Here is a 16,341-nt window from a genome sequence, read left to right as displayed (position 1 = left end):
TATGAAAAAAAAACAAGAAGTAATTTTAGTACATAATTTATTTACCATTTTATGTAATGTAAATAGTGAAAATACTTTACAAGTAACAGAAAGCTAAGCATTTTATAAAAATATATTTTATGGACCTAAGAGGCATCGGCAAGTTATTGTGATCCATACGCAATATGCTACACAACTTGGGTTTTATAATTTGTGGTTCCAGTGAAATGTTCAATACATTCAAAAGTGATATTAACATCGTGAACATTGTATATACAGGTTAAATAGGTAGTTTTCAAGAATATACCTTCTCAAATTCGTTTTCTTATAATGAACACTCAATATAAATAGTGATTTAATTTTAAAACGACGACACTTAACATGATCGTTTTGGAATGCAATATGATAATGAATGATGAAATGTGAATAGGTAACCTATGTATATGTTTCCCCAACAGTCTCACATTCAAAGTTTTCAGTGCAATATCCACGCTACAATACTTTAAATCCAAAAATACCTTAATATCACACGCATTATTTTATAGTCAAAATTTACAAAATGTTAAAATTTTGAACGAATAGCTAAGCAATCTTTTTGTCCTTATTGCATCTCAGAATACGTTAACAAGTAAATGTAGGGTGTGAGCATCCGGACTAGCATAACAAAGCTTCGAGGGTGATGTCCAATCTTTTAAACACAACAATAAATTAATTTTCATTGTCAAGTTCCTTGTATGGTACTGAAAGACACAGAAATAGAGGCGAAATCGGAATGGGTAGGTTGATATTCTTTTGACCGTACCAAGCTGAAACATCAAGTGCCGGTATCGAAGTAATTCTGAAACGTTAGATGTTTCAATGTAGGGCGTGGGGGTGAGGCGAGTTATTCTTCACTTTGCACTAAGGCAAGGGTTTGTTCTCGGGGATGGTGGGGGAGGTGGCGCCACTGGCCGCGCGGGATGCGTCGCGGAGCGCCTCATCGAAGCTCTGTGTAGAATTGGACCGGGAGGCCACCTTACCCTGCAAATTATGTCGTAACAGTACAGTTGCAATACAATACAGTTGTAAAGTGCGAACAAACTCAAAACATACATAGGATCACGTCTTTAACCTTTAAGAGGTAGACAGAGCTGACAGGCTTGAAAAGACTAAATGGCCACGTTTACCTGTGTGGCTTAATGATGGAATTGAGATTCAAATAGTGACAGGTTGCTAGCCCATCGCCGAAGAAGAAGAATCCTTAGTTCATGAGCCTTTCCCCTGACTGATTTTTACAATTTGTATGGGAAAATTTTTTCTTCGTTACCAGACCAGCTTTCATGCTGGTCCGGTAACGAATATAAAACAGATGCTTGCGCTAGTCGAGGGAGTTATTCCCTTAGTCGCACATTCCGACATCCATGGAAAAGGAAGGAGTGGTCCTATTCTTAAATTTATACCTCAAATAAAACAAAATATTTTCTGCAACTGCAATGGACATACATGCTAAATACCGCGCATCTTTTGGTGGTCTCGGCGCAACACCTTAAAGAAGAGATTACCTTAACGTTTTCGTAGGCCGAGCCGACTCGCTCCTCGATGGATCGGAAAGACTCTGAGTTGCGCATCTGGCCGAGTTTGCTGGACACGCCGGCCGTGATGCCGCCCAGGATAGACGTTGTTTTCTCCGCCGTAGTTTTTATCACAGATTCAGTTTTTTGGTATCTATACATAATTGATATGTTAATATTTTTGTCTGCCCATGATGCAAATATGATGTTTATATAGTTTTTTCGCAAAAAGTTTTTTAATTAGTATTTCTTATTAGATATAGCGTACGTAGGTAGGGTTACAGGTACGGGGTAGAAATAGGTTGTCTGAACAACCTATTTCTACCCTGTCCGCTGTCCATAATTTGGAACGGTTTGATCTTGAAATTTCAGTGAAAAAACTATAGTTACTATCCACCTTTGAAAAGAAAATGCATAAGGCTTACATACTTTAATATCTATAATGAGACAATTGTTGTGAGCAGTACTATTAAGTTAAATAAATTTTATTAATATTATAATATCAGTATGATAAAATATTATAAGCCTTTTTTCTAAAACTTAAAGTAAGTCATCATTAAGGCTAGGTATGTTATATAAAAAAACTACCACCGTTTCTAAAACTACCATACCAAGACACATATTTTTTTCAATAAATTATAGATTAATCCATAAATATCACATCCACAACCATTTATGTTGCATTATTAGAGCTGTGAGATCATGCTTTAAGATACAGTTGGCATCATTACATCGATGGTATAAATTGATAATGTAAATATTTATATGGTATTTTACAAAATATAAGATGCAATGCAAATTCAATTTCCCAGAAATAATACACTTATACTAGATCAATGACTTATAGTGTTATAATTTATTACATTAGAATACTAGACTGACAAAAGCCTTATTAGACTTATTGCGACATTTTACATATGTATGTCATGTAATAACTACAACTTTATAACTTATGAAAAACTTACCAAAGAATAAAGCTACAGTGTTTGTATTAATTTTTTTTTATATTGCAATATAAAGACTTGATTTAGAATATAACGTAGTGATGCCATCCTTTTCTTATGATAGTTACATATAATATACAAAACACTATACTTACATAGGTGCTTCAGTCACAGCCTTTGTAAGGTCAGCCACGCGTGTTTCTATCGTTTGATAGCTGTTGCATAATAAATTAAATGTGAAATGAAAAGAAACAAAAACACGCCACCGAATCTAATGATAAAATGGCAAGCACAGGCAGATAACTAGGTACTATAAAGCGGGGTCAAAATGGAAACATTACTTAGTGCCTCTACCACATTCACTTCAATAAAAAAAATGTTCTAACCCTCGAGAGAAAATAAAATTATGTGATGTTCAGCATTTAAGTGCTGGTACATTGCAATTCGGTACTTACACTTGGCTTTCTTTCACATTCTTCAAGCCCTGGTTAACATCTTCGGTGATCTCCTTCCACACTGTGATGCCAAGTTTTCTCTTTAGCTCTGAGCTTTGACGGATCTGAGGGTAAACAAAAGTGATATAAAGTATCGAAAAATCTCACAAGCTTCACGTTCAACTAATAATTGGAACCGAAATGTACATAGTGTCAGGTTGCTAGCCTTCGCCGCCTTTTTTGATTGACTTTTACACGCTGCGCTGTTTTTTCTTCACTAACAGACAAGCATAGAAGCTTAACACCATACCTTGTACATTCATTTATTATAATTTTGACAGCTAATTTAGTGTTGTGCTAATTTGCGTGATGCAAACCAAAACAAACAAAAAATTTTAAATAACATTTTGGTTCTTAAGGTCCTATTTTTTTAAACTTGGTTCTTATGTTCAGATTAACTAGTATTATGTATGAAATACCTTGCTTTGAAGTACAGTCCGCAGAGTAGCGATCTCGTCCTCGACCCTAGCCAGCTCGCGGCTCCACTCGGCCCGGAGCTGCTCCGCCTGCTCGGGGGTGAGCCCGGCCAACTCGTCCACCACGTGGGTGTCGCCCGCGCCTCCTGTGCCCGCCATGGCTTCCTCGGCTGCCAACAAGTTTATATCATGTCTTTAAGGGTTACAACTAAATACTACTATAGGTAAGTACCGAAATAAACTTTCTTATTCCATATTTCGTAAGGAAGAAAAAATTCTATTACCTAAACGATGAAAAATAAAAGTCCAAATTCGTAGGTAAGTAGGTACTTAATATTTCGATGGGATAAAGTTTATTTTTAAGTATATATAATATACCAATGTTTTAAATGTTTATTAATAACAAGCTTTCTGTGTTTGTTTTGATGTATTAGTAATATGACTAAATTTTTATCCCAACCTGTTTTGATGTTTTGCATGAAAAAGTACTTTCCTATTCATAGAATATGTAAATGTGAAAATATTAATTATCACCGTATAATTAGTCCGTATTGTTTCAGAAAAAAATATATTTTTACTACTCACTGAAATTTACTACACACAACAACATCGTAATTATCTGAGCTCCCCACTCTAAGTTCAAAGGCGTAATACTCGTGAAGGGCGCAACCGACACAGAACCCAACGAAGTGATGTGTTAAACCCAAAAAGATTTAAAAAAGCCTTTGTCAATACATTTTAAATTGGAAATTTACATAAAGCCATTCAAAACTTTTAATCAAGAGTATCTAAAATACGGTTGAAATAAAAGTATTAAATTTAGATAAAGCTAGAATTTCAACTTTGTTTTGGCTATATAAAAGTGGCACGGGAGAAGAATACTATAGAATTAACTATAAGTGAAGAAGTTTGAAAACAACAAATATCCAGACCTATTATGTCTGGATAATTGTTGTTTTCACAGGTTACGCGGAAGCGACCTACACGAGGGCCACAGCTAGTAGGTACAATAAAGTAGTAGTAGCTAGTAAGCTAATAAAGGTTGCGAATTTTCGATGTGACATAAGTGTGATGTAACTGGAAAAGATTGATGATAATTTATTATTAAAAATCGTGTAGGTAGGTACCTACTACGTAGGTACGTAGTTTTATGTATAGTGTTTTATTTATTACTTTTGGAATTCATCAAATAAAACCTTGTTGAAACAAAATAAGTAACATTGTTCACAACATAATGCCGGGTGATAAAAAAATATTACAATAGACAGGGCATTGCAACTCACCTCCAAGCGTTATACCTAAAAACTTTTTATAATTCGTGTGGCTTGATACTTTTGCAAGATACGGCTTTGATAGATCTTGGAACGTGACTCTGACATCGCGCATTTTTTTCCTAAAGATACGTAGTCGACGTCGGCGATTGTCCATATAGAATTCTGTCTCTATACAAAGTGCGGAGTCTGCGAGGTCCGGCAACGCGCGCCAATCAGCGTCGGCGTCGTCGTTGGGCCAGCTGGTCAGCTCCTCTGCCTCATCCAGCTCATCCACCGCTAAGTCGAAACTCGGCGTGGAGCCGTTGTCCGGAGTGACGAAGTACGGGTCCTCCATATATTCCAGGCTGGTAGGCTCCATGCCCCCCTCGCCAGTAGACGTCTCATCACTCGCCATTCTCCAAATCACTATCTATCTCTTACGCGGCAATATAACATTTCAATGTTCGGCTGTGTTATCCAACTAGATTCTCCTTGAGAGCACACTACTCTACAAAGGTTAATGCACATTTGTGGCAAATAACGAGATCACTGAATTTTAAAGAGTAATAATTACATGATAAATTTACGTGAAGCTAAGGCAATATTATAAACATTACGTGCGTTTTGCACACTGTCATAAACGACACCAATACATGTGCGGTCGACGCGCAATAAAGTCAGTTTCTTCCGCCACGTCGGGCTCCGATCAGTACTCCCCGCGCCCGTCTCGCGCCGCTGCCCGACTCCTCGTGTTTGCCACTTTCACCAGCAGCCATTTGAGTTCCGTACATTGGCAACTTTTAAAATATTAATATGACCTCTAAAATGGTTAAAATTTGTGAAATTCTATACGACGAGGTAAATAAATAAAGAATTAAGCGGGAAAACATGCACAGCTTGCCGGTAATCAGAGCAAGTACAGGTTTTTGACCGAGCGGAATGGCAACGAACAAAACAACATTAGTGAGCTCACCTTGTGCGGCCAAAGTTTATTGACAGTGCCTGCGGCAGCAGGCGATGCGCGGCATGCGAGCGCGGGGAGTTGGTCGCCAGCAGACGGGTTGCGTTGCGTCATTGAATTGTCGAAACTTATCAAAAAACCACAAAAGCACGACTTGTTTCTATGACTCATACTTGCTGCTTATAAATTAAGTAGATACTTACTTAGAGAATTAATAAGACTTGCTTGTGTTTGATAGCTTGTCTCCATTTGTCATTCCTTGAAATCATATTCTACTTACTATAATTCGCGCGGGGCTTCGGCCTCGTGGGAATTTCCACTTATTTCGGGTTATTCCCGTGGGAAGGAATTTTCGTTTTACCTTAGCGGAAATGCGGGTGTAGGTTCTATAGACTAGGACTATATGCATAAAAGGGCCTACTGATTGACTGACTAACATATACAGATACAGGCATGCAATTGGTTGCAGTGATTTATTAAGCTATAAATGTATGGTCATTTCGTCAAAGTTCTTCTGTTAGGAGTTGTTTTGTTAGGTCAGTCTGATGACCTCCTGTTCATTGAAACCCATTGGTTTGGCTAGGGAGAGTCAAGTCAAGTTTGTTGACCTTAGGAAGAAACATTGAAAAATATTAAGAAAAGGCCTTAAAATATATTCATTATGAAGGGATAATAATACTTATCATAATCCTGGTATTACAATCTGCATGTGTCACTTCTGGGGAAGTTCCTACTACGATCATCCAACTTATGTAGTATATGTATGTTTATTATAATACTAGCAACCCGCCCCGGCTTCGCACGGATGCACAGCTGATACTAAATATATCTCCATTAGAACTAACTAAAGGACCGCCCGCAAAGCGGCTAAGTCTTGCTCACTTCGCAACAGGCCGTGCAGCAGAAATCGTAATATTTTAATTTCACCACAACTTCAAAACCAAACATCCAATTTTAATCATTCAAAGACCAAATATTATCTACATAAACTGTACTTATTGATAAAATTATTTCTTTTGATAAGGATTAATAGCATGAGTAAAATAAACGCGTTTAAATGTAGACCAAAAAAATTAAGATTTTTAAATAAAAATGTGGTTGTTGTGCCTCATTTGACATAGATAGGTATACTGTGTCACGGACTTTTTTGTAGATATTTATAAGATCTACAATTAATTAAAACATTTTATGGTTCTATCTTTTGTAGTTTAGGCAGCATACGCAAAATAAGTAACTTTTTGGTTGATTTTTTTCAGTTTGTGTCCGAAAAATCCAAATATATTACGGAACCCTATTTTATCCAAAATAAAATCTAGTCTATGTTACTCGTGGATAATGTAGCTTTCGAATGGTGAAAGAATTTTTTAAAATCGGTCCAGTAGTTTTTGAGCCTATTCATTACAACCAAACAAACAAAGTTTTCCTCTTTATAATATTAGTGTAGATGAAGGATGCAATCACATACTGCCTACACAAGTGGAACTTAAAATATTAAGGTACCTTTATGTATCAAGTGTCAATATCTTAAACATTAGTAGTTCAGCAGTCTGATTTAACTAATAATAAAAACTTTTTATTGTACCAATATAACATGATTTACAGAAAAAACATTTATACACTTCATTTTGTAGGTGCAAAGGCTGCCATTGCTATAGCAATTTCTTACAGGATAAGAGCCTAATATCCATCATATATTTGTCAAATTTCAAATTAAAATATAGACATAAATAGCATCATCAACCTTCTAGAAATATTTTTTATGACACAATTTGATTGTCAATCTAGTGATATTGGTCCATAAAATAATATTATGAGGAAGCAATTCTAGATGATCCTGGAAATGTGTGTTGACAACTTACATTACACTCAATATGAGTCACCAATAAGATAACATTTTCATGAAAACCTTAATATTTGTTGAACTATTATTGAAAAACCCAATTTTTGTTAATGCATATTCCAGATATATTTTTGTTATACCCAATTCTTTCACAAATTCTTTAACAAAAACAAGAATCAAATTATACAATGGGCTTTAATATCTACTCAACAAGTACCTATTGCAAAGATTACATTAAAGAGCAAGTACCATTTAATATGACAAAATCAAATGGATAGAATTTTTAACACTATAAAGCTCCGATGTAGAAGAGTACTAAATGTAGCTTACTTGGGTACGTAACCTACTTTACTAGCCCTCGAGACAAAATAAAAAGCAAGATAGTCACAGAAAGCAAAAGGAGTCGTAGCAGAGTCATCAACTCAAGAATGAATTCATCTTACCTGTTTGAATGTTGCTCATTTTGATAACACGATCACGAAGTATTAAGCCTTAGATTCGTAAAAGTATTCCTAAAATATTTTCACAATTTAATTTGCAGCACAAATTCGTAGCTTTCTTCGTTTAGTTTACAAAAATATGACCACGACAATTTCCAACAAGAATATTGAAAATGACATTAGTTTGGTGAACTTTAGTGTTGCCGCTTGATTAGATTTTACACTTTTTATTTGATGCCACAGTTGGATGCACAGTTATAAAAACATTTTTTGGTTTTTAGTCTTTTTGATCGATATGTCATAATAAGACGTGTATCGTGCTAAAGTTGAAACAAATACCTATATAAATATAATGGTAAAGTTTAATATCATGTAATATATTTTTATTTATATGTTTATGAACAATGTAATTTTACCTCTTGCGCCAAATAAAGATTTTTTCTTTCTTTTTTTTCTTCAATGGGGCAAGGGCATTACCCAGTACGTAAATACTCAAATGACTTCTTCTTCGTCAAATCACGGATACCTACCTTACAGTACACCTTACTGTGATGCCCACATCCCGTTAGCCCAAAAATAATATCCATAAAGCTTAAATTCGTTTGGGTTCAATTCACATTCAAACACAAGATTATGTGTTCCTTAAGCTATTAACAATATAATCTGGGGACGCGGCAGTGCCCACGCCAAGTCGAGCAATAAAAGCGGCACGGCCGTAAGTACCATCCTTTTCTCGAAGCAATTCAGGCTATTTTCGACCCCCCTATAATCGTTTTGGATAAAACAAGAAACCTAACTAATCAGGCATTACATAAACACGGTATATTTAAAACTAGAGGCCGCCCGCGACTTCGTCCGCATGGAAACCCTATCAATCCCGCGGGAACTCTGGGATAAAAAGTAGCCTATGTGTTATTCTGGGTCTTCAGCTACCTACATACCAAATTCCATGGTAATCGGTTCAGTAGTTTTTGCGTGAAAGAGTAACAAACATCCATACATCCATACAAACTTTCGCCTTTATAATAGTAGTAGGATTTCAGTCTATTTGATCCGGTAGTTTAAGAATGACAACTTGTTAAAGTTTCTGAATTTTGTCACTCACTGACTGACCGAATCACCCATCATCAAAAGTCTAGCAAGTTTCAAATTAAGAATACAAATAGAGTTTAAAAACCAAAATATTTTGTACTTTCGGCCCAGTTTTCTAAATACACCAACTGCATTAATAACTTTGTAATCCTATATAAATGTATAGGATTACAAGGTTACATTTGCGGTTAATGACACATTATTACTGTATAATAGAAAATAATAGTAAGGTAAGGTGTAGATAGGTACCTACTATATGAGGCATAACAGGAGGGGGTATAAGGTGGGTAAGGGTGTGTTAAGCCCATGAAACTGAACAACATTATTACTTGTTAAATCTAAGAAACAAATACCAATCGTACCAAAAAGTAGGACTCCACAAAAAGAAGTGAGATACCATCAAAAATATCCTGTAAAAAACCCAAGTATCGCAGCTCAGTCTTTCTACCGTTAAAAGTAATGAGATCCATATAATACCAAGTCGGTTAATCTATTTAGTCTCTTCTTAAAGGACCTTCTGCCTTAAGTTATTACATAAGTTGTTATCATGCCAATATTAAAAAATATTTTACGTTTTAAACAAATAGATCGACTTGGACATCGCATGATTTTATTATTAGTAGGTATGTATCACACTACACAGCACGGCCAGCAACCGAATTCCTCACCAGAATCCAAGTCCAAGTCGATCTATTTGTTTAAAAAATATGTAAATATAAGGTATTTAGTATGTAAATATAAGCGGGCTAAACCCTGGTTTACGTACTTGTCGAAAAAACCAGGGCATCTGTTGCGTTAATACGCACCATCCCTAATTACTCTACCTATTTATATTTATCAATATACCAAAGACTAAGCAGTAAAGTATCTGATCTTAGCCTTTTGTTGAACAAAACAAAAAAAAAACCAAGTCAAAAAACTTCATCATCATCATTTGATTGGATTAAATTTCTCAATTCATTCCAAGACTCAGCAACGCGTTTTTACAGTTTTTTTAATTGAAGTAAGTTGATTTTGTATAATGTTACATATTCAAATTTGTCTATTTAACGTAGATAATAGATTACATGTATTGTTAAAATAAAATCATCAATTTTAATTGTGATTTCAGCGTCATGTCGGCCACCGCTTTATTTGGAAATACATCAGCCCTGGGGGGCAGTTCTGGGGGTAACAAACATATAGTAGAGTTCCGTGCAGGAAGAATGACACTAAAGGGTAGAATGGTTCACCCTGACAAAAGGAAAGGCTTACTTTACGTATATCAAGGAGAAGATTCCTTGATGCATTTTTGTTGGAAAGATCGGACTACTGGAGAAGTAGAGGACGATTTATTGATATTTCCTGATGATTGCGAATTCGTTCGTGTAAATGAATGCACTACAGGCCGGGTCTATGTCCTGAAATTTAAATCATTTGCTAAGAAATACTTCTTTTGGATGCAGGTTTGTATTTTTGCCTTAAGGAAGTTGATTCATAAAGTTACGTTATTGAAATGTTGTAAAGTGACAGGTTGGTAATTTCTACTAACAATTAGACTAAATTATAGTGTTAATACAGTGTTGGTGTGGTGGTCAAACTATTTAAAACATCCAAGACCCAGGTCAATCAGAGAAATTAATTTATCTTCATACTGTGGCATAGGCAAGCACGCTACCATTGTGCAATTGAAACTGGCTCTATTTATTCACAACAAGCCGAGTTTTATAATTATAAGGCGGGGTTGTGCTGCTCTTACAGTGAGGGATTGTCAGGAAACCTGCACATTCACACAGCTGAAAGTGTTACCATGATTAATCCAATATGGGTTACCTGACTCACCCAAGGATCATGGATCCATGGTTGAAGGCATACCCTGGGCTCCAGAGTGATGAAGATGCAACTGAGACTAAGCCAGGAGGAAGAAAAAAAAAAGGTTTTGAGCTGTATTGCAGTACATTAAGATTTTTTAATGGTATTTTTATCTATTATATGATGTATGCACATGAATACACTATGAATTAGTCAAAAATAAAAAAGGCCCATACTTGTTAAAGTAAAAGAGCACAGTGTAGATTTTAGAAAAAAATCACACTCTTTGATGGGACTGACTTGAACACTTGTGGCAGCATATATACACCACAAGTTTCAAAAATAAAATCATGGGACAATTAAAGTCAAAAACTGCAAAAAGTCTAAATTGCGCAAGCAAAGATTTCATGGATTGGAGCATATATACAACCTCCAACACTGCATCGTCAGAGCCGCGGTTCCCTAGGCATATCACCTAGCTTGGTGATGGTAGATCTACTCTTTGGTGGAGGTCAAGCTGAATCATCTCTCTGGCTACACTACCTATTATAACATTTATTACACATTCAACATCAAATGCAATCAAAAAGAGATACCTATCCGTCATGATATACATAAACTTGTAAAGCTGCAAATAATAAAGTGACAAATTATTATTTTTATATGCCTCCAATATTTTTCCACCTAGGTCTGTCAAAGGTTTTTCTGGCCCATGTTATCACGACATAGCTTTTTATGTGGTCAGACCAGCAGGTCAATGGGTGACAAATTACATACTGTAAATCAATTGTCTTTACTATTACAGGAACCTAAAACTGATAAGGATGATGATTATTGCCGCCGTATTAATGAAGCATTGAACAACCCACCTACTTCAGGAGGGCGAGGTGGTGGGGGCGGTAGTGGCACTCAAGATGGGGAGCTCCAAAACATACTTAATAATATGTCACAGCAACAGCTGATGCAACTTTTCGGGGGTGTCGGCCAAATGGGTGGATTATCATCACTCCTTGGAACAATGGGGTAATTTATTTAGTGTAAAGCCAAAGTTAATAATGATCATTTTCTTCCTCATTTCAATTTAGTCTGCCAACCCAAGTCAATATCAAAAACATGATAATTGTCTCTTTTTCAGGAATAATAGTAGCAGCAGTGGCTTAACCCGTCCGGTTGGCAGCAACAACAGCTCACGCGGCGGAAGCGCCCCGCGGACCACGGAGGCGACCGCCACGCGCACCCCGCTCAGGGCCCGCGACGCCCCGGCCCCGACTGCCACTCCGCCAAACACTGCTAATGCTAATCAATCTCGTAGTGAGTATTTTTTTTATTTTCAATTTTTTTTGTGATTTTAATGTAAAATACAATTTATTTCTACTTAAGTTTTTTTTTATACATAATCAAGTAAAAAGTATAAATAAAAAGTATTTTTATGTGCAATTAAGAGTTTACACACATACAGACAAGTATAATTTATGGGTTCATTTTTTTTACTATTGTTAGTGGAAAAATGTAGTGATTGCCTTCCTCTCCAAGAAAGAGGCGTGATTTTATGTGTGTATGTATTTTTATAGATTATGTTCTTATGTTTAGGTAACTTTAACATAGGTTCCTTTCAAGATTTTACTAGTTTTTGGTGTTTCCATATATATCTGTATTTATTCTTCTGTATTTCTACATATATTAATAATTTCTAATTTTGTTATTTTGGAAAAAGCAGCAATTGCGCTAGTTATGTATACCAGGTATAGCTGAACGTGGCCATTCAGTCTTTTCAAGACTATTGGCTCTGTCTACCCCGCAAGGGATATAGACGTGACCATATGTATGTATGTATGTATGTTTACCAGGGCTTAACAAGCTGTAATGGATTTTTCAAAAGCATAATGAACAAATTTATAAGAATTATTATTAGCTCCTATCAATAAGGCTATATACCTATATAGTTTTAACTATACGGCGGGGGAATACATCGTGAGGAAATCTGTTATTTCAGGAAACTTCATTTGTAATGTAATCATGAGCTAATATGGGTTAGATTTCCCTTCCACAGTTACAGGGATCAGACGGGTGTTGCTTTGTGTAAAAACCTGACCTACCCAATTTAGGATCATGGTCATAGACATATCCTATGAAGAGAGGTGACACTGCCAGGCCAGGAGGATGCCGAGTTTAACTAGAATAATGTCCAATAGGTGGACAGATATTTTTATCGGATTTGCAACGCTACTTCTCGGGGCTCGGCAACGCGCCGCCAGAAGGCTCTGGGTCGGCGGGCGGCGCGGCCGAGCGCGTGGAGCTGGCGGCCGCGCTGGCGTCGCCGGAGGCGGTGTCGGCGGCCAGCGCGCCCGCGACCGCGCCGCGCCTGGCGCCGCTGCTGCCGCCCGCGCCCGCCGGCGCCGCGCAAGACGATGTAAGGACCACCCTGCTCTCACCGCAGTTCGCTCAGGTGAACCCTCACGTAATGCGCACCCGCTTCTCACCTCGAGCGACGCTAGCACGTTTGTCGGTTATGCTTTGTAAATATTGCTATAGTGTTTCTTAGCGTAGCCTTTCCCTTGAGATCGTTGATTTCATTCATTAACAACTATCACTTAATAAAATGACTATGCTGTGACACATGGACTGACATGCCAAACTAAAATAGTTCTGGTTTTGCTATTTGACGACAAAACTAAACATCTTGGATTTTTTACACTTTACCGTAGTATTGTTGTATTGCATTTAACAAATTAACGATCTCACGGGGAGGGATACAATACTTGTAAAAGTAGTAAACGTCCTAACCTTATAAACCCCAACTTGAATAATTTCAAGATGCATATCATCTTGTGATGTGTATTACCGTCTTTTCCATAAAACACACACCACAAATGGCCCGTACCTGCCGTCAGGCTTTCCTAAAAGACTGACAATCGCCATTTTTGATTTTTCTGTCCTTGTCCATTCCATTTTATTGTTGTTGTTGTGCCATCCCAGTTATAATATGTTCTTAATAGAACAACATACATACATACATACATATGATCACGTCTATATCCCTTGCGGGGTAGACAGAGCCAACAGTCTTGAAAAGACTGAATGGCCACGTTCAGCTATTTGGCTTAATGATAGAACCGAGATTCAAATAGTGACAGGTTGCTAGCCCATCGCCTAAAAGAGGAATCCTAAGTTAATAAGCCTATCCCTTAGTCGCCTTTTACGACATCCATGGGAAAGAGATGGAGTGGTCCTATTCTTTTTTGTAATAGTGCCGGGAACCACACGGCACTAATAGAACAAGATCTTAGCAAATGTTTGACACAGTGAACTATTCACGCAGATTTCGTTTTACGGCGGACGAAGTCACGAGCTCGAGTCACTGGTGTTTTAACTATGGAATCTGGTTGTCTAATACAGATCGGGCAAAAATATAACAATAAATGAAGTCTGCATTCCGCAATTGCATCAACAATAATACGAAAAGAAGCTATCTCCCATGAACTAAGAGCCCAATATTCGTGTGTGACGGAAAAATAATATTTTTGAACAACAACCCATACCTACCTACTACATTTTACAAAGCATAATTTAGTAGTGTGGCATCGGTATCGGGCTTATATTCTTATTGCCGTTTTCATTATTTTTAATATCTTTTGAGATAGATAATTTGAACTGCTTATCGCCCCTGTGCATATTTAAATTGACCTCATGGTTGCGGGTGTGCAGAGATGGTAAAAGCTTTGTAGTTACATTTGATTTAGCTTATTTTGTAATTTGAATATATGTTTTGTGAATCTTCAAAACCATCAATATCTGAATATTTATTTATAACTAACAACAATATTTGACAGCTTTGCATGGGTGATGTTTACCTGCAGTTTTTGCGGAAAAAAATTACCAATCTCATTCCATAAGTACGAAGTAAGAGTTTAAATGTAGTGGAAAAACGACACACTTAGAGTAGTATGTGTGGGTTGCTCAATGGAATAAAAAAATTTTTTAACATGATACGATTGCTCTTTTATCATCAGCGTGAGTGTTTTATCTGGTGAACCGCTAGAGACAACACTTAAGTGGTAAAAAAATAATTTTGGAAAGAATTTACTGCCAGCCCGATCATAAATTATTTGCGAAATCCTGGTAGAGCTGCCTGCTTTATACTAGCAATGGGCCTATTTTACGGGCTAGTCATGTTCATATTTCATATTTGGAGATTCATGTTATTCTATTCTTCATCACTTTTCATATTACTAATTCTTATCACACTGTTCAGCATATTATAGCTTTTGTAATGTCTTATTCGAGGAACAAATATCGTCAGTGTGTGTTACCAGCAGATATTTCTTTGGGAGCCAGTCCAAATTTTAATAAACTGGAAATTTACCTAGGTAAATGAGTGGAAATAGCCAACGAGAACTGGTTTGTTGCCTGAAAATATACAATAAGTCATAAAATAGGATAAATATTTTTATCTAAAGCAAACTCCTTTACGACTTTTTAATTGAATAATTAGTTGTTGATTTTTTTTAATTAAAACATTGCAAGGTCTAGTCAAAGGAAGTTTATAAAATTAAACATGGCTGACAAATAAATATCTTTACTTTTTAAAATTCGTTATTCGCGTTTAGTGCATGGCATAGATGTAATTAAAATTTTTAGAAGAAACTATCAGCAAATTATTCCATAAAAATTATATGTTATGAGTTATTTTCATTTTTTTTTCATGGCGTAGGGCTTAAAATTTAACTACAATACTTGGATGAGTGCATTTCACATGTCATAGTAAAATAATGCTCAATGTAAATCCCCCAAAAAACCTTGCTCTCGTAGCTCAATCCGTCGTTATAAAATATACTTAAATAGTTTATCCTATTTTATGATAAATTCTTCAATTTCAGGCAGCAAACCAGTTTTCATCTGCTCTAACTTCTGGGCAGATAGGTCCAGTTTTATCACAGTTTGGACTAGCTCCTGAAGTTGTCTCAGCTGCTAACACAGGTGACATGAATGCCTTTTTTAAGGCCCTGGAGAATACATCAGAAACCAAGTCCAGCAGTGCGGATGAAAAGAAGAAAGACGAGAAACCCAAGGACGACAAAGGAGACAAGAAAGACGGTGACGCCGGAATGTCACTGGATTAAAATAAATAAAAAAAATGCTTTCGTCATTGTAACTTTATAATAGTTACATACAATTTATATACCTATTTCATCATAATAATAGTAATAATTCTTAGATGTTTTAATAAGAAACTGGCAATCTGATAAATTGACAGAATCCACTCAATGTATTTGTAGCATTAATTGCAATGTATAAAATTTTGAATGTTAATGATTAAAATGCTGTTTTGCTGAAATGATATTTTGTTTGATTTCTTGAAGCAATGGCAATATTTTCACTAATGAATTTACTACTTAATTTATACACTTCTAGGGTCAAATGGAAAAACGAAACTTATAGGATCAATCGCTCCGTATCTGTCGGTGAATATTCTGGACTGGACATAAATTAGACTTCAGATAGATTTATCAATATTTATTAAGTAATCCGGGGGAAAAAGCGCTTCCAAAAAGCTTTCCTTGTCTGTATATGCATACAATGT

At 36.3% G+C, this 16,341-nt stretch overlaps 2 protein-coding genes across 6 annotated transcripts; one reads left to right on the top strand and one right to left on the bottom strand.

Annotated features, from left to right (window-relative positions):
* Positions 1-20: 20 nt before the first annotated feature.
* Positions 21-6,584, bottom strand: LOC106140147 (tumor protein D54). Of its 2 annotated transcripts, XM_013341695.2 has the most exons (6): positions 4,667-6,584; positions 3,387-3,553; positions 2,929-3,032; positions 2,629-2,688; positions 1,521-1,683; positions 21-999 (listed from the first exon to the last, which is right to left on the bottom strand). In XM_013341695.2, the coding sequence occupies exons 1-6, from the start codon at positions 5,049-5,051 to the stop codon at positions 880-882; spliced, it is 999 nt and encodes a 332-aa protein (XP_013197149.2). In that variant the 5' UTR covers positions 5,052-6,584; the 3' UTR covers positions 21-879. The 2 variants fall into 2 exon arrangements, with proteins under 2 accessions (XP_013197149.2, XP_060805603.1); XM_060949620.1 differs by lacking the exon at positions 2,629-2,688 and having other exon boundaries at positions 4,667-6,549.
* A 3,236-nt stretch (positions 6,585-9,820) lies between these two features.
* On the top strand, positions 9,821-16,098 carry LOC106137832 (proteasomal ubiquitin receptor ADRM1). Of its 4 annotated transcripts, none has more exons than XM_013338757.2 (6): positions 9,821-9,972; positions 10,081-10,414; positions 11,566-11,783; positions 11,896-12,071; positions 12,953-13,170; positions 15,761-16,098. In XM_013338757.2, exons 2-6 carry the CDS (start codon positions 10,085-10,087, stop codon positions 15,878-15,880), a joined length of 1,062 nt encoding a protein of 353 aa, XP_013194211.1. In that variant the 5' UTR covers positions 9,821-9,972; positions 10,081-10,084; the 3' UTR covers positions 15,881-16,098. The 4 variants fall into 4 exon arrangements, with proteins under 4 accessions (XP_013194211.1, XP_013194208.1, XP_013194210.1 ...); XM_013338754.2 differs by having other exon boundaries at positions 15,638-16,098; XM_013338756.2 differs by having other exon boundaries at positions 12,953-13,206.
* Positions 16,099-16,341: the final 243 nt, after the last annotated feature.

This window comes from Amyelois transitella, chromosome 3, assembly GCF_032362555.1.
Source record: "Amyelois transitella isolate CPQ chromosome 3, ilAmyTran1.1, whole genome shotgun sequence".
NCBI lineage: Eukaryota > Metazoa > Arthropoda > Insecta > Lepidoptera > Pyralidae > Amyelois > Amyelois transitella.
This window is presented reverse-complemented; position numbering and strand designations above follow the sequence as displayed.

Excerpts from the sequence above, each read along its gene's own strand:
- LOC106140147 (XM_013341695.2), bottom strand. The coding sequence starts at position 5,051 with ATGGCGAGTGATGAGACGTCTACTGGCGAGGGGGGCATGGAGCCTACC. Across the intron at positions 3,554-4,666 it reads TTTAGGTATAACGCTTGGAG|CCGAGGAAGCCATGGCGGGC; the intron begins GTGAGTTGCAAT and ends ACTTGTTGGCAG. Across the intron at positions 1,000-1,520 it reads CGGCCTACGAAAACGTTAAG|GGTAAGGTGGCCTCCCGGTC; the intron begins GTAATCTCTTCT and ends CATAATTTGCAG.
- LOC106137832 (XM_013338753.2), top strand. The coding sequence starts at position 10,085 with ATGTCGGCCACCGCTTTATTTGGAAATACATCAGCCCTGGGGGGCAGT. Across the intron at positions 11,784-11,895 it reads TCACTCCTTGGAACAATGGG|GAATAATAGTAGCAGCAGTG; the intron begins GTAATTTATTTA and ends TCTCTTTTTCAG. Across the intron at positions 13,207-15,637 it reads TCTCACCGCAGTTCGCTCAG|GCAGCAAACCAGTTTTCATC; the intron begins GTGAACCCTCAC and ends CTTCAATTTCAG.